This window comes from Leptodactylus fuscus, chromosome 3 (genome assembly GCF_031893055.1).
Source record: "Leptodactylus fuscus isolate aLepFus1 chromosome 3, aLepFus1.hap2, whole genome shotgun sequence".
Lineage (NCBI taxonomy): Eukaryota > Metazoa > Chordata > Amphibia > Anura > Leptodactylidae > Leptodactylus > Leptodactylus fuscus.
The window spans coordinates 63,021,702-63,040,273 of record NC_134267.1 but is presented as its reverse complement, the minus strand read 5'-3'; the positions used below and the strand labels follow the sequence as shown (position 1 = coordinate 63,040,273).

The window sequence follows — 18,572 nt, the reverse complement described above, 5'->3', positions numbered from 1 at the left end:
CGCTCATTCTGATCGTAAAAACACGTTCAGAATGAGCGCATAAAAAGCAGCTCCCATTGACTTGAATGGGAGCTGGCATACGTGCGCTCCCCATTGAAATCAACGGGAGGCTTTTTTCCCTATGATTTCAATGTATAGGGAAAAAAGCCTTCCATCGATTTCAATTAGGAGTGCACGTACGCCGGCTCCCATTCAAGTCAATGGGAGCTGCTTTTTACGCTCTCACTCTGAACGTGTTTTTACGATCAGAATGAGCGCAGCGTTACATCTTGTGAAGGCTCCCTAAGAAAATCATGGCTTCGTCCCAGACCATAGAGGTTCCTGCAATTCACAGTCACACCTATCAAGACTGTCACGACTTTAATAGGTAGAGAAATCTTTGCAAAAATAAAATAAAAATTGGCAACTCTGTAAAAGGTTAAACGCTGTACATTTTTGCAAATATAAAAAATTTAAACCGTCTACATACTTTACAATACAATACAATACAATACAATTGCAGTTATTAATTGTAGTAATGAGTAGCACATGTTACTCTGCATGTCACTTGTATGCTAATGGACATTCAATTGAAAACCTCGGTTTCTGGCAATGTAACATGTGCTAGTTTGTTCTTCAGTTAAAAAGTGCTCTGTAAGGCCTGGTTCACATCTGCGTTCGGTATTCCGTTCGAGGAATCCGCACGGGAACCCCCCAAAGGGAATACTGGACGCATTGACAAGCGGTGAGCTCATGAAAGCACACAGACCCTATAGACTATGATGGGGTTCGTGTGTTTTCTGGGCGGTGTCTGCATGGAGCATGTGGACTGAAAAGTACTTCATGTTCTACTTTCCTCTCTGCATGACTCATGCGGACACTGTGCGGAAAATACACGGACCCTATTATAGTCTATGTGCTCTTTGTGTTCATAAGCTCACCGCTTGTCAATGCATTCAGTATTCCTTTCTGGGGGTCCCATGCGGACTCCCCGAATTGAATACCGAACGCAGATGTGAACCAGGCCTAAACCAATCCTCAGACTCATTTTCTACTAAGTTGCAGGAGAAAACCTACTACCAGGATCCCATAGAACATTATAGATATTTAGAGATGAGCGAACACTGTTCGGATCAGCCGATCCGAACAGCACGCTCCCATAGAAATGAATGGAAGTACCTGGCACGTATGCTTTGCCGGCGGCCGGTCGCTTAACCCCCCGCGTGCCGGCCGCTTCCATTCATTTCTATGGGAACGGCTATTCCGAACAGTGTTCGCTCATCTCTATAGATATTCCTTTGGGGCACCAGCAGCTCCAACTTAATGTTGTGGGATTCCAGCAACAAAAGGAGTGGACAATCCCTTAGAGGAGCTTCAGTGTAATTTTTTTCCTCCTTAATGGAAATGTATTTTATTTTATGCAACCACACTGCAAATGCTGCACCAGAACGGCATAATTTCCTTTAAAGAGGATAAAAGGATCAGTGCCGACCATTTTAATATGCAAGGCTCTGTAAGGGCTTATCTGACAATTAAATAGTTAGGGGGGTTCCTAATGTCAATATATAAACATGAATTATCTGCAAATTATTTAGTCCATCTCCCCTCTTATTTCTCAAATATGACTTGATTAGTACTAAATGAGGCTTTAGAAGGGATTTTGCATACAAATGAGTCTGACTGAAGGTCTGTTGCACTCTGTACAGAGTCTTCAGCTATAAATATTCTCACCTGTTTCCCCCATGGCTCCGGCTCAATTACATGAAGGCACACATCCCAACCAACCAGCGCCGATTAGCCGCTATGTAATTGTAGTAATCACACAATGGCGTCTTATCAGTATTCATGGCACGGTTGGTCATCTTCTCGCCAAACAATACCAGTCAACCGATATAATTGAATTAAAAATCCAATAAGTTTCATTAGGAAAAAAAAAGTTTACCTTTTATAATACTGTTTGAGCTTTCATTACCCGCATCGTGGCCTGAAACCTATCATCCTTAATATGCTTAACCACAGCGTGGGTTTTAGGTTTTTCCACATTTAGCAGCTTTTGTACAAAATCTATTTATCAGAATTAATTTATTTTTAATAATTCATTGAATGATGGGTGGTCTCGAGGACCCTTCCTTTCAGGACTCCGAAATTATATGAATTGTTGAATTTGAGAGTGAAGAAACATGTACAGTGGCTGTTAAAAGAACATTAAAAGTTTGGTCATCTTTTATAAAAATGCAGACAAATATATATTGATATGTATGTATAAATACTATGTAATAAATAGTGTTTGCACAAAAGTAAATATAGTATAATACTAATTGTAATGTATGCTTGTATATGGTTGATGGCTAATTCAATGAAACTTCTATGAACAATGAAATGAGGATTAGACATATAAATTCAACATCAGAACAGTAAACCTAGAAACAAATGATAGAAGTACCGTATTTTACGGACTATAAGGCGCACTGGACTATAAGCCACATTGCCCATGAGCGCCTTATAGTCCGTCTCGGTTCATATATAAGGCGCACCGGACTATAAGCCGCAGTCCGGTGCGCATTATATCTTATTGAAAGCGGCGGCAGGCAGACTTTGCCAGCGGCCGCTTAACCCCCCGCGTGCCAGCCGCTTCTATTGGAAGCGCTCGGCAGGCGAGGAGGGGCTCTATCAGCAAAATCATGCTGATAGAGCCCAACCGTAAACGTTAGGTTAAACTACTACACCCCCCCCCCCCGTTACAGCAGGGCTGCCGGACACTTCCTATTCATTTCTATGGGAGCCGGCATGCGAGCGCTCCCTATAGAAATGAATGGAAAAAAGCAGTCCATTCATTTCTATGGGGAGCGCTCGCATGCCTGCTCCCATAGAAATGAATAGGAAGTGTCCGGCAGCCCTGCTGTGACACCGCCGTCCTGAAAGAGAACGTGAAACTTACCGAGCGGTGCAGGGTGGGCGGGCATTCAGGCCTCCTCTTCCTCCGATGTTCCGTCCTCCTCCGGCGCTCGCAAGCTGATAATGGCCAGGGCACATGCGCAGTAGAAGCATTATGCGCATGCGCCCCGGCCATTATCAGCGAGCGCCGGAGGAGAAGGACGGAACATCGGAGGCAGAGGAGGCCAGAATGCCCGCCCGCCCGCCCTGCACCGTTGGGTAAGTTTCATGTTCTCTTTCAGGACGGCGGTGTCACAGCAGGGCTGCCGGACACTTCCTATTCATTTCTATGGGAGCAGGCATGCGAGCGCTCCCCATAGAAATGAATGGACTGCTTTTTTCCATTCATTTCTATAGGGAGCGCTCGCATGCCGGCTCCCATAGAAATGAATAGGAAGTGTCCGGCAGCCCTGCTGTAACGCCGGCGTGTACGGCTGTGATACACGCCGGCGTTCGGTAGTGTGAATGCACCCTTACGGTGCCTTTTATGTATGTATGGAAGCGGCACGCAGTCTTTGCCGCCGCTTCCATCCATATATAAGCCGCACCGGACTATAAGCCGCACTTACGATTTCTGAGGAAATCGTAGGTTTTTATGTGCGGCTTATAGTCCGGAAAATACGGTAAATAAGATGTAATCTTGGCCACACTATTTTTTAGTACGGAGGATGTTCTTCATGTTGCTGAAACAAACTATCTTGATGAAATAATGCAGGAACCAAATGGGTTAATCTGTTGTTGATATGCTCCATCTTTGGCTAAAGGCTGGCTGTATGGATGAAGTTTAGCTTAGACGGCTAGACAATGTATTGCTTACTGTACACCGGACAAATCGGGAAAAGGTTCCTGCTCCAGCCAGTAGTCTCACAGCCAGAGCCAGGACAGTGAGAAGTAGAAGGGGGGCCTGGCTAAGACACAGAGAGAAATTTTTTATTAGAATATGCGATTAAAGAGTTTCAGGATTAAATAGGTTCATTTCCTAAGTAGATTAGGGAATGAAGAGTTTTTTTGGCATTCTCTATATTGAGTGTTTCATTAAAGGGTTTTTCCCATCTCACTGTTTTAGCATTTTGCCTGTTGTCTCTTCTCACCTCCTTTCCCCCCCCCCCCAGCTTGTTGAACAGAACACTATGAGGTATCACAATAATTATGCAGATCAGATAATATGCACATTCTTGTAGAGAATGGACTCAGTCTTATCTGTGTGTATACATAGAGAGATAACAGACTCTGCTTTATCAGCAAAGTGCAATTAGCTGAACTGATTGTCCTGCCGGCAGAGCAATGAGTGATATCACTTGTCATAGGTACGTGGTTATGGTAACGCTGTGTAAGCAATGGGAGGAATAAGTTCACGTAGCAGGAAAACAAAGCAGCATTTATAAAGCAATATATTTAGGAAAAGTCTTCAATTTACATAAGCTACCAGTATAGATAGGATCCTTGAGATAGGACAACCCCTTTAAATATACTTTCATACAGTTGCCTATATATGGCAGAGCCCTGTGAGCCCTGTACAGAGGTACACTGAGTCATCCAGCATTCTTTTGTATAGATATTGTATATTTAGTAGAAGGGTTGCTTCTAGGGACTAATACCTTTTTTTAAGGCTTACTAGAGCTTGTTTGCAAAAGGGGAAAACACTAGACATCAGAGTGAAGGGTGTACTTATTGCTATAGAGGAAAATGGTATCATTTGTAAATGTTTTGCTTTGTATATTATGAGAAAGTCTGGTTCATTTTGTTATTGTTCAGTTAGTACACAGCACATATCCATTATAAGCGGTTTAAATTACCCTAAAATATTCATAAGACATCCTCAATTTATAATAAATATCTTATTAGATGAGATATTGGAATTTTTTGAGCGCTAGTGACTATTATAGAAAAAGTGACAACATCAAGTACAGACCTGTTAGTTCAGCTTCAAATTAGCTTCTAGATATTTTCAGTCAATAATAAGTGGCCATCTGCCATTACTTGCTGCTAAAAGAATATATAACTGCGCTCCATGATGTCACTTGTGAAAGAATTAAAACCGAGAAATGCTAAAGCCTTTGTAAGTTCATAAAACATATTGGTCAAACTTCAGCTAACTTTCACCAAAGCAATCTTCCCTTGATGCACTAATCCAAGTGGGCACAGATGAACAGTATACTGTGTATAAAGTAGCAGTAATGGGGGGGAGCTTATAGAGAAGAGAAGATGACGTTCTTGTTTACTTGTCTGCACTTTGAATAAAGTAAAGACATAATTTGGTGCCCATTAAAGTGGCTGACTCATGTTAGTTAGAGATCAGCAAATGTTTCAAAAATTCGATATCGGCAGCTCCACCAGGTTTTCCGATACGATCCGATCCAAATTAATTTGTGGCGAATCGCGGTAAAAAAACAGCTATTTCCTAGCTGCAGAGAGTCTGTATGGTGGTGTACAACACTGAGCCTTGCAGTGGTTTTTAGTGATGTGTCACTAGGTGACCTGAACCAGCGATGCACTGATCACTGGTTCAGCACTTTAGACTGCAATACACGTGTATTGCAGTCTATAGAGGAAGTCAGCCTATGCAGACGCATGGCTGACTTTCTTACATCTGGGCAGAATCAGCCAGATGCTGGGGGCTACTAGCAGCCCAGAGTTACTGGACAGACCCTAGGCTGCCGAAGATGCATATCAGCAACCTCCAATCTCACCAGGGAAGTTTGGTTCCAAAGGGGACATGTAGTAATAAGGAACCCCTTGAATGCCGCAGTCATGTTTGACTGTGGCATCCAAGGGGTTACAACTAGAGATGAGCGAGTAGTGAAATATTCGAGATTCAATATTCGTTTCGAGTAGAGCCTCAATATTCGACTACTCGATTGAATATCGAATCCCATTACAGTCTATGGGAAAAAATGCTCGTTTCGGGGGATACCACTATTCGACTAAAGGAGAGTCACCAAGCCAATGAGTAGCAGGAGGAGTGTGTTTAGGAGGAGCGCTGTGCAGTTAAAGTGCACGGACCCCATAGACTATAATGGGTCCGTGCGCTTTAACTGCACAGCGCTTGCAGTTGCGCTGATATTCCGTGAACTTACTCGTCCTGCAAAACCAGCATTGATTGGCCAGTGTATAGCATTTGGCCAATCAACGCTGGTTCTCCAGCAAGCTCTTCTTTGCTAGTCGGTTATGCGGGAGCTGACTTTTTCTCATAGGAATGCATTGACCAGCGTTGATTGGCCGAATGTTATACAGCGTACAGCATTCGGCCAATGACGAGGCGGAGTCTAAGATCGGACCACAGCAGTCTCCATTGTGGTCCGATCTTAGACTCCACCTCGTCACAGATGAGCCTCCGGCAGAACCAGCGTTAATTGGCCAAATTCTTCACACTGTATAGCATTCGACCAATCAAGGCTGGTCAATGCATTCCTATGAGAAAAAGTCAGCTCCCACATAACCGAAAGCTGCCAGCTCTCCCGACTAGCAAAGAAGAGCCTGCTGCAGAACCAGCGTTGATTTGCTGAATGCTATACACTGTATAGTATTCAGCCAATCAATGCTGGTTCTGAATCGAATCTTTACTGCGAATAGGAGTAGTATTCAAACAAGTACGAGTATTTCGAATACCGTCGTATTCTTTCGAATACCTACTCGATTGAATACTACTCGCTTATCTCTAGTTACAACCTGTGATCGGGGCTGTGCTCCAGCCGGGAGTTATGGAGCAGGTTGTTAGCTGTCAGTTACAGTTAACACCCGCTCCCGATGCTTTGGGCAGTTGTGAAGGGGTTAAAGGGCTGTAACTGTGTTAGATGGCTGGTTGCTGATTGGCTGCATGCATGGTATTGTGGGTGATCCCACATTCTGAGAGTTCCTTGCAATGCGAATTGAATATTTCCTGAAATTTGGATCGAATTCCACAGCTTCAATTCACTCATTTCTAGTTGCAGTGTAGCTCTGGAGTCTACTACAAGTCTACTGTAACAAGTCAAACATTGCATACTTCACAAAACTATAAGACCAAGTTGTCATTGTTTGAACCCCCCCCCCCCCCCGCAAAAAAAAAAGACAGAAGAAAGGCTCCATCTTGTTTTTAGCCCTAGAGTCAAAGATGATGGATGCAGACAGAATGTGCACATCTGCATTTGTTGATACTTTATAATTTTTTGCCCATTGTTCTGATCTTATGGCGTATCAGAACAGAGGACTAAATAGTAGAAACCTAACCTAAAGGAAAAGGTAAGTCTTCCATTCACGGGTAGGTAGGCACTTTAAGCACCTTTTTCTATAGAAGGATACTGCTGTGCAGAAATAATCTGATAGTTTCATATCTGGCGAGAATAAAAGCAGAAATACAAATACTAATAGTTAGTTTTATAAAGGCGAGTAGTAACATTTTACTGGGAGTCTTAATAGGTTTTTTTAGCATTCTGCCAAGCTGAATATTTTGAGCAAGCTGTAAAGGGTTTTGTAAGGATGCTATTGATGACCGTGGACATGCTCCTAATCTATAAAACTAGACAAGAATGTGCGCTATAAATGATGACTTTTCATTTTAAATACTTCTTATCTTCTGCTACACAATGATAACTTTTCGTTTTGTATCCTTTTATGCACTAGCAGTGTTATTGTCTATGAGGATTTTTTCATCCTCAGGCTGAAATTATTATTCCTGAAATATACAACGCTTCATAGCTTTTCGAAGGAAGAGATTCAGACTAGTGTTGAGTGTATAGTATTCGTCGAATACCTAGCTCCTATAGGAATGCGTGTTAGCGGCCGCCAAATATTCTCTGCGCTTAACTCCTTGGTGTTCAGCCGCTTCCACGCATTCCTATGGGAGCGAGGTATTAGACGAATAGTTTCAAATACCATTCGCTCAACACTAGTGTTGAGCCGATCTTGACTTTTCAGGATCGATTTTAAAATCCGATTTCAGATAATTTTTCATTTGAACCTGATCTCGATCCCAATTCCGATCCCAATGCAAGTCAATGGGATTTTTTTATTAATCGGAAATCGGATTTTAAAAGCAATCCTATTCACTATACAGCATGGAATCTAACAATTGACCGCTTTGTTAGAATCCACGCTGTGTAGTGAATCACTAAGTAGCCAGAGGATTTTTTTTTAATCCTCTGGCTACTTAGTAACCCCTGGTGTCCACTTACCTGCAGAGATGGCTTCTCCGGTGTTCTTCTTTGCCTCGCTGCCGCTCCACACTGCTCTTCTCCCTTCGCTGCCCCCTGCCTCCCAGGTTAGGAGAGTGTGGGCGGGTTAGGAGAGTGTGGGCAGGTACTGGGAGGGGAGACGTCACGTCTCTCAGCCCTGTACCCGCCCACACTCTCCTAAGCCACAAGCCCCGTCTTCCTAGCTCTTTAAACACTAAACTGGGAGGCGGGGCAGCGAGGCGAGAAGAGCAGCGTGGAGCCGCAGCGAGGCGAAGAAGAACACCGGAACCGGAGCAGCCATCTCTGGAGGTAAGTAGCTACCAGAGATGTTAGTTTAGTCTCCCATTAAAATGAATGGAGGCAGCCGGCGCGCAGGGGGTTAAGGCTGTGTGCCCGCTGCTTCCATTCATTCCTATGGAGCCACAGCGGAGCCTTCACACTTAGTATACACTATATACTCAGTGTGAAGGCTAAGCAAAGCATTGTGGGAAATAGTACCGATCTCGATCCCACCTAAAAAGATTGTGTTCGGAATTGCGATCGCTCAACCCTACTCAACACTAATTTCAGACTTTTTATTTTTTTCGATGTACGTCCGTACATGTGTCTCTGCTTCACTTATAGTTTTATCTGCAATCCATTTTCTATGACCATTGTTCTTTTAAGTACTGTCGAGTTATGAACACAGTTTGTCAGTTATTTCTAGACTGAAATAAGATCTTCTAGATTTAAGACTTTCTTAAAGAACCTACTAGATAAAGTTATACAAAAATTAAAAAAAAATCTAGGAAAAACAATTATTAAAATTTCATATTTGGCTATAAATAGTAAACTGACATGCTAATAGAGATTTTTTTTTATCCATTCATATTTGTATCTGCCTAAGAATCTGTATTAGAAATTCTTGGGAAAATCAGTGTTTTTATTATTATTATGTACAACTTTTAAATTACAAAATATAATCCATATTCCAATATGTATTGTTAATATAGATATGTATTTGCTACACTTGTGGTTAGTAGGATTCTGTAGACGGTAGACTGTTCTTGAATACGGGACCTCAGCTGTCTGTGTCCGTCCTGTGTGTGTTGGGGGTTGTCATGACCTATTAGGTTGTAGCAGATGCTGTACTGTACTCCTCATTACCGTCATTGTAACCATTTTTATATTCAGCTTTTTCCAATTCCATCATAGTATACATATATATACAGTCAGTAAGAAGTTATTATCAATATTAGCAGTTATATCAGCAGACGTTTTAGTGTGAAAGGGAGGCATAATTATATCCGAAGAACTGATTTGCCGGAGTCCATTACTGTACTTGTCTAATTAACATTGTCATAGAAAAATGAATTTAGAATTCATTTTTGTTGGAAACAAAAAGATAACAGAGAAGTAATAAGTGCAGCATTACGTATCTAAATAGCGGGAGAGATGTTGATAAATGTAATTAATGGCTGTATAATAAGACATCCCCAGTGAATGTAAAGGAAAATGTATATTCATTATGAATCATCCATTATCACCAACACAAGACGTTGTGTCAAGTCGCCGTTGTGTATACTTTATTTAACTCAGGAGGCGGCCATTGTATCTGATAACCTACAGAAGGCGCTCTACATTTTGTTGTTAAAGAAAATTGTGCGTTTCGAATGTGTGAAATGCCTTCAGAATGATAACTAGGCATGGCTCTCTAATGTATGTGTATATATATATATATATATATATATATATATATTTATACACACCTAACTGAATGATTAAATGTAACGTTTAATAAATCATTGATATAAAAGTGTAATGCTAAAATAGACTCAGCATGTGTCTAACTCCAAAGAAACAGGCAGCTTGGAGAGGTAATAAAAAAGAATCCCAGAGTAATGGACTAGAGCATAGGTAGCCAATCTCCAAAAAGACCGTATCTCTGTTTGCTAGGTCAGTATTGGAGGTAGCTAGTCCACTCCACATTTACTACAGTACACCCATCATTTCCCTTCACTGAGGTCTAGTGGACATTTTCCAAGCAATGGCTGTCAATCGATGTGACTTTTAGGGGTACCTTCAATATATTTATTTAAGAGTGCCTCATAGGGGTCTTTGCATATGTTGATCCCAGTCACAGATTGAATGAGATGCATAAGAGTGTTTTGGGCACCTTTGCATGCTGCTTCCAAAATCTGTCACCATCATTTATCAGGCATAAATCCCATTTGGTAGCATAGGAGAGTAGGATGAATGAACATGGTTGGAATATATTTGTTAAAACAGTCCTCTGGGTTGAGGGTATCTTGAGCAAAATTATCCAAACCTAGTAAATCTAATGGGGGAACAGGTATTTCTAAGGAGTCCTGTAATACAATGCTGTAATTGTAGGTAGTGTTATTGTTCTAGCAAGGGAAGATTATAGTGACTTTGCAAAGAAGAGAAGGAGGATACACCCAAAAATGAGAGTAGAGGATGTATCTTGGTCTCATTGGTGAAAGCCAGAGGGGACTTGTTTCCAGGGGCAAACATATGGTTTCTCGTGATGAGTAATAAGCTCTGTTATAGTACTTCAAGGTTGGATTATACTAGGTCACCTACAAGATACTTGCCTTCACCATTTACACATGTGATGCTATATGTAAGGTTTGAAAAAAATGTAATGGAATCTGTCATCTGTCTTGTGTCATCTATTTCTCACTTACACTGGCTCCTCCTATTGGTAACTTTGTGAGGAAAGACCTCACGCATTGCAGAATGTTTTATGAGGGTCAATGGTTTGACTAGAAGCCTTTAGTCTTGTGCGGTGTGTGGCAGCATGTCACTATTGATATAAGTGGCAGACCTCTGCCATATGTGGGTTGTGTAATCTGGCATCCATTGAAAATATTAATTCAGGCAATAAGCTAGTTTTGTGGCAGTCAGAGGTGTCTCCTGTTTGGAGGTTATAGCTGTCCCTGTTTGTCAGAGGAACTAGTAAAACAGAGTGCAGTGGGAATGAAGTATTACAATATTAATGAACTTCCAGCTGGGGAAGGTCATTAATATTGTAATGTCCTTCCAATTGGGCAACGCTCCCCCAGGATGCCAATATACTTTAACATGATATGTGTGAGCAGTGTAATAGCACAAGCCATAAAAACTGACCAGTAAAGGTCTATCGCTTGGAACCACCACTGACCACCAGAGGTGAGCCCCATCCATTGGCAAAGAGTAGGCTGTGAGTGGATGGTACTACAATGCTCATAGCTACTTATATAGTAACGTGTGGTTAATTTATAGTTGTATTTTCTCTATTGTATATTATCTATAGTGTTTAAAAGATCCAAGAAAAAACATTAATAAACTAAAAATAAAATATGTAACCCAGAAAAGTAATTTCCATTCCAGTAGCCAAGCTGCCAATATTAATTAGATGTCTTAAAAGCCAAGGTATTAACATATTCTTCCTAGACACAGTTTCAGCATAAAATCAAATGGTCAGTGGATTGATATAATTCCATAAAAGAAATCCCGGTGACCTGTTCCCTGCATTTCTCATCTGTCCGTGAGATGCTGTGTGACTCTGCAGCATGATCCTTATTAGCATGCCATTAAGGAGAGGAGAGAAAAAAACTTCAGGGCTCTGAAGTCACATCATGACAGTACAAGTGAAACATGTTTCACTAATGCAGCCTTAATTCATTTTGTTTCTGCAGAGAGAGCAAGCTCACAATGCTACTACGAGAGTCTCTGGGGAACATGAACTGCCGCACTACAATGATAGCTCACATTTCGGCTGCTGCAGGAAACTATGCTGAGACACTGTCCACTATCCAGATCGCTTCCCGAGTGCTAAGGATGAAGAAAAAGAAAACCAAGGTAAGAGATGCTCGATTTAAAGTTAGCATTGTTATCTTATTGTAGGTAGACTTCAGCTCAATTACAGTAAAGCAACAGATTGTGGGATGAGTCCGAGCTTTGTCTTAGAATAGATGAGTGAGATGGACATGAGATCAGTATGAAATATGATGGATGCAGGGCTACAAGAGACCGAGATAATATTGTACTCTCGTAATAAAAATGAGTCACGTATACAAGCATATAGTATATTAACAAAATAGTCAATGCTTATCTATGATGTATGTTCTTTATATTTCTACTACGTGCATATCTATTAGAAATCTGTATAAGGATTATAAATCACTATTATGTCTTGGCTTCCCAAAATGCTTATTAATTCAGAGAAAGATTTTATCTGCAATTAAAATGTTATTGTACCTTTTTCCTGTAGGTTCTAGATCAATAAACTATTTTTATTATTCCCATATTTCAGTGATTTTATAGTCCTTATACACTGAACACTGATGTTGTCATGCATAATAGGTTTAATATAAAAAATATAGGAACTGGAAAGATAAGTGCTTTCACCTTAGTTTATTGTGTCTTTCATCTGTTAAATAGCAGCATCATTATAAGTAAAGATAATTCTTCAGTTTGTCTTCATTTATAGTTTCTTATATGGGTTTTGACTTTTCTTTAATTAACAGTATACATCAAGTTCATCTGGAGGAGAGAGCTCCTGTGAAGAAGGTCGTATGCGCAGGCCAACTCAATTGAGACCATTCCATTCGAGAAATGTGGTTGATCCTGACTTCCCTCTTCTTAGTTTATCCAGTGATCCAGATTATTCTTCAAGCAGTGAACAGTCATGTGACACAGTTATTTATGTTGGTCCCAATGGAACGGCCCTTTCCGACAAGGAACTTACAGATAATGAAGGGCCACCTGACTTTGTCCCGATTGTCCCAGTTTTGCAAAAGTCGAAAAATGAAGTGAAACTGGAGGACGTAAATGAAGTGGCTCACAACAAACCAGAGAGGGATTGTCTAAAGTGTAATACTTTTGCAGAACTGCAGGAAAGGTTGGATTGTATTGATGGCAGTGAGGAAACAAATCGATTCCCCTTTGAAGAGCTGCCTGCTCAGTATAGTGGAGAACAATCAACCAAATCTTTATGCCCAACCACAGAGCCCAAAAGCCTAACAGAATCAAATAAAGAAGAAAGTGTTTCAGAAAATGTACAATGTGACAAAGATGCCAGAGAGACCATTGTTGGGCCATCATATAAAATACCAAGAAATCACTCTCCAGTTCCACCTGGAAATGTAGCTAACACATCTACTCCATCGTCTCCCAGAAGTGTTACTGGTAGCTGTGGAGTACAAAGTGGAGCTTCCCAGCTAGTACAAAATGCCAGCTTACAGGGAAGCCGAGAAAGCTTGAACAGTTGTGGGTTTGTTGAGGGAAAGCCAAGAGCAATGGGATCCCCAAGACTAGGCATTGCTAGCCTTTCTAAAACCTCAGAGTACAAACCACCAAATTCTCCTTCACAGAGGTGTAAAGTATATACACAGAAAGGAGTTCTACCTAGTTCTACCCCTCCACATTCTACAAGTAAGGAACCAGGATCGCTATTGGAATGTCTTCCACAACCAGACATTCGGACTCCTCCTGTGGGTATGAGCCCACAAATCATGAAAAGATCAGTATCTAATTCAAGTAATTTGTCTTCTGAATCTGTACTTGTAGAGCAGCAAAGTCCTGATGAGTCCAAAAAGGAAGTTCTTAGTACAACAATGGTAACTGTCCAGCAACCTTTAGAACTAAATGGTGAAGACGAGTTGGTTTTCACGTTAGTCGAAGAACTAACGATAAGTGGAGTCCTTGACAATGGTCGGCCAACTAGTATCATAAGTTTTAATAGTGACTGTTCTGTGCAGGCTTTAGCTTCTGGTTCCAGACCTGTCAGTATTATTAGTAGCATAAGTGAGGACCTTGAGTGCTTTTCTAACTCAGCACCAGTATCTGAAGTCAGCATCACACAATTCTTACCCCTTCCAAAGCCTGGACTAGAAGAAAAATGTCAAGAAGGTGGAAGCAGGAGGTCTTCCATCAGTTCCTGGTTGAGTGAGATGAGCACAGGTAGTGATGGTGAACAGTCATGCCACAGTTTCATTGCTCAGACACGTTACGGCCATGGTGAAGCATTGGCTGAGGCTCCTATTTCGGAATTCACAACTGCATTGCAGAATATTAGTGTGATGTGTACAAACAACAGGCAGAAGCCAGAAGTGGATAAAGTGCTCATTCAGTCAGAAATGGTCGAGGCAGTTCAGAATAATGCGTCCCCTATAAAGAACTGCAAGGTTTCAGCAGTAGGCAAAACCACAGTCACTATATCAAATACCTCAAGTTTGAGCGGCTGTGAAAACTACATTCCAATGAAAACAAACATTACAGTTTATCCCTGCATTGCAGTGAGTCCTTTCAAAGCTCAGGAGACTAATGAATGCCTGCCAGAACTAAATCTGCCTGAAAAATTGTCACAGACAGTAGAAAACAATTCTGGAGACTGTAAATTGGAGCCTATATTTGATGATCCTTGGTTAAAACGTGAAGATGATACCAAAAGGGAGAAAAATGATTCAATTGATGGACAACTGCCTGAAGCTGCTAACTGCGTAACTGACCGTGACTTGTACAGAAAGCAAAGTATGACAGACAGGTTAAGCAGTAGCAGCGGAGAAGGCAGCATCTCACCACTCTCCGAGAACCTTAAGAGAATTGTAGATGGGTGTGAAATGGCACTAACCATGCAGAGTCCCACTCACTTAATTGATTACTCACAAAGAGGCAGCCTTCCTAGAGTTCTTGAAAGATCCTATAAGCAGGATGAGCAGGATATCATGAGTTATGACTTAGAGAATAACACTGTTGGATCCATTAACCCACTTCAAATATCTAGATCTACTTTAGACAGAAGAGTTGCATCTCCGAAACATTGTATTCTTACTCGTCCTAAAGGCACTCCACCTCTTCCTCCCATAAGGAAATCAAGCCTAGATCATAGAAATAGAGCCAGTCCTCAGCACACTGCCAACAGTCCATCAAAACACTCTCTCTCTTCTCTGCCTAGTCTTCCAGATGAACTTAATGGCAAGTTGACAGGATTTAGTATGGACACCAGAAGCAACAGTAGTAGTAAGTTATTTAGTGCCAAACTAGAACAGTTAGCTAGCAGAACAAATTCTTTGGGAAGATCCCATGGAAGCCATTATGAATGCTTGTCTTTAGAAAGAGCAGGGAGTCTTTCATCAGTGAGTTCAAGAATAATGCTCAGTAAAGATAGCACTTTGCCAAGGTCTGGGAGAAGTCTTAATCGAAATGTCATGTCATCTCCAACTAACACCTCTCAGTCAGCAGGAGCGTCTCCAAAAGGAAGCCCTTCAAAGATATCAGCAGTAAGCAAGCTACTCCTTGCCAGTCCTAAGGCTCGCAGCCTCTCTGCCTCTGCAACCAAAACCCTGAGCTTTTCAACAAAGTCACTTCCACAATCTGTAGGGCGAAGCTCAAGCCTTCCTCCAAATGGGAAAAATATGTCTTGGTCAACACAGTCTCTAAGCAGAAATAGAGGCTCCGGTCTTGGTTCCAAGTTGCCCTTGAGAGCAGTTAATGGACGGATCTCAGAGCTACTTCAAGGAAGCACAGGAAGTCGGGGGGTGCATTCACATGGAAATTCAGACTCAGATGAACGTGGAGCTGTCCATGCAGAGGAGAAGCCCACTGTACACACTTTACCTTCTCCATATAGCAAAATCACTCCACCACGAAAGCCACACCGCTGCAGTAGTGGACACGGGAGTGACAACAGCAGTGTTCTCAGTGGTGAACTACCACCTGCAATGGGCAAAACTGCACTATTCTATCACAGTGGTGGCAGCAGTGGATACGAGAGTATGATGAGAGACAGTGAAGCCACAGGAAGTGGTTCTTCTGCCCAAGACTCTATGAGTGAGAACAGCAGCTCCGTCAGTGGGAGGTGCCGAAGTCTTAAATCATCAAAAAAGCGATCCAATTCAGGTATGGGTCAATGACATTTTTTAGTTTTGAGCCAGTTGTATATTATATACATATAGTCGTATGTTGCTGTCTTAACATCTCTATAATAGGCCTGGTATGCAAGTGTACACTAAGAATAGTAAACTATATTCTTTACAACTGGTGTTTTGTTAGGCTTCATGGTTACAATGGTGATGACCACATATGGTTTACACACTTTTCTATTTATACACATACAAGGCTGGTAATGTTGCCTAGTGGCTCTGGCTGCTTTATTTTGTTAGAGGCACATCTGTCAGCAGTTGTGTTCCCTTCTTGTGTCACTCCAAAATCATACTTAAGACTTCATTGGATTTTGGTGGAATTTGTCTCTATTCACAACTCATCTGAGACCTGGTTCACAACTACGTTCGGTATTCCGTTCAGGCAGTCCGCTTTGGCATCCCCCTTGAATGGAATACCGAACGCAGATGTGAACTACCAACAGTCAAGTGCATGAGGAGTTTTCAATAACATATACATCTGACGCATGTTTAATGCATACAATGATATACAATTTCCAAAGGCATAATATTAAAAAAAACAGTCTATTATGTTTTTCTATTCACCTAAAATAGGGTATATTGATGCAACACAGGCCAAATGGCTACTCCTTTCAGGCAGTGTGCGTATCTGCAGAGATATTATTATAGACATACTAATTGAAGGATTATGTTACACAGGACAGAACTGGTACTGTAATATAGTCATCAGCCCTTTACCCTTTACATGAATCAGCTGCTAGAACATTATTGGTGTTGACATCACTGGGAGAGAAATTGATTGGAGGAGCAGCTGGAACCATAAAATTGTAGCTGTATTAGTAATCAATAGCACACAAAAGGCTATGAGAAAATGGCCTTGGATATAATTAAGCAATAAAATTGATTGTACGGGTTGTAAGATACTGTACTGCGCTTGCATTATGCTATAGAGCTTATCTGTTACAGTCCTGCATAACTTATTACTTACAGCCATCGTATTTTACTCGCTGCCATAGCAAAGAATTCATGGTATATTGTAAGGCAGTTTGTTCTGTAAAATATGTTGCTGTGGTTGTATAAGCATTTGTAGTACAAGTAAGTAAAATGAAATAAATAAAGAGCTGGAGCTCATAGTGCTGTGATTAAGGAACAAACATTAAGGAACAAACACAAGCATATACAAACACACAAACTTTCACATTTATAATATTATGGAGATGGGGATAATGTCACTCCTTAAGGAGAGACCACCTTCTCAGGTGTGTGGAGACAGACAGAAACGGTGCCGTCCGTAGCTGAGAAATTGATTTGGTTATAACCTTGCATCATGCAGTGAAGACTTCTGGGAAGTCGGGCATGTTGTTCAGGGTGCTTCCCATAGAGGGCGGCATAACAGAGGCACTGTCTCCCTATTTACATCTTGGGAGACAGATTTGCATATTCTTCCCATTTATAATATTAGTAAGGATATGTCATTGACTATTTTTGCTATTTTGTTCACCTTCTGAATACCCATAGCTACTTGAGATGTGCACCCCAGCCATGTATTGTAGGGCAGTGTGAGCCCTCTGTTCTTACCTTACCTTTGGTTTCAGAGTAATATAGCAGTGAGATAGCCGGAGATCTCAGGGGTTGGAATTAGTTCGGTTATGAGATGATGCCCTGTGGCAATATGACAGGAAAGCATCAAAGACAACAACTCCCACAGCCCATCCTTTTTCCAAATGGGATTTTTTTCATTATGGCAAATCATAAAAAAGGGCAAGTAGTTTAGGAGAGGAGATCACAATCTGCTTATTGGTGTTCAGCACTCCTGAGCCCTGTCTCTACAATTCATAGTGCTCCAAAGATTATGTCAGTGAAGATATGCTCATCTCAGGTCACGCAACCTTGTCCGGCTTATTTATGACTGTTGTGGCCAGAAACATTTCTGACATAAATGATCGCCATACATCAGTAGCCGGAGACTTGCGCTGACACTGAAGGGTCATTGTGAAGCTTTAAATCAATGTTTAACCCTTCCGAAGCCATTTACCACCACTCTGTGTTGAATAGTCACACCTCTATCCCATTTATGTGACGGATTTTAGACCTCAGCCAAAACGGACTAAAAAGATCACAAATCATTTTTACGCTGCAGCAAAAAACGCTGTGTCTTACATCTTGGCTAATCCCATCCACACATTGCAGAAAAAAAATCTGCAGCAGAAATACTGGGAATTACAAAAACGCAAACGCCGGCATTTTCCGTACAGGTATACCAGGAACAGAAAGTCTGCAGGTGAAAACTCTGCAGGCATTCTGTGAAAAACCCTGCAGAAAAAAATGTTTATTTCTCCAGTCTTTTCCGCAGTGTTTTTTTTACAGCTATTCACTGCACAGGGCCTTAGACATTTATGAAGTTGAAATCCACAATTAATAACACTGACTAGACCAATTTAAAGTTTTGGGGAGGGATAGAAGACAGAATTTTGGTCCATGTGAAAAGAATTTCGACATATATGGACTAATGTTTTTGACTAAACTAAGTCAACAAATGGCAATTGTAAGAAAAGTTACCATTTATGTGGCTTATCGGAAAATTACTCATATTCATCTTCTACTATTGCTTCTTTTTATT

General features: G+C 41.3%; 1 protein-coding gene across 1 annotated transcript in view; it reads left to right on the top strand.

Moving 5' to 3' along the window:
* The window catches only part of KIF26B (kinesin family member 26B), a 260,962-nt gene that overhangs the window by 231,662 nt on the left and 10,728 nt on the right, over window positions 1-18,572 (top strand). The window contains exons 11-12 of the mRNA XM_075267677.1: window positions 11,747-11,909; window positions 12,578-15,950. Coding sequence (XP_075123778.1) covers window positions 11,747-11,909; window positions 12,578-15,950 — 3,536 coding nt within the window. The remainder of the gene's footprint in view (window positions 1-11,746; window positions 11,910-12,577; window positions 15,951-18,572) is intronic.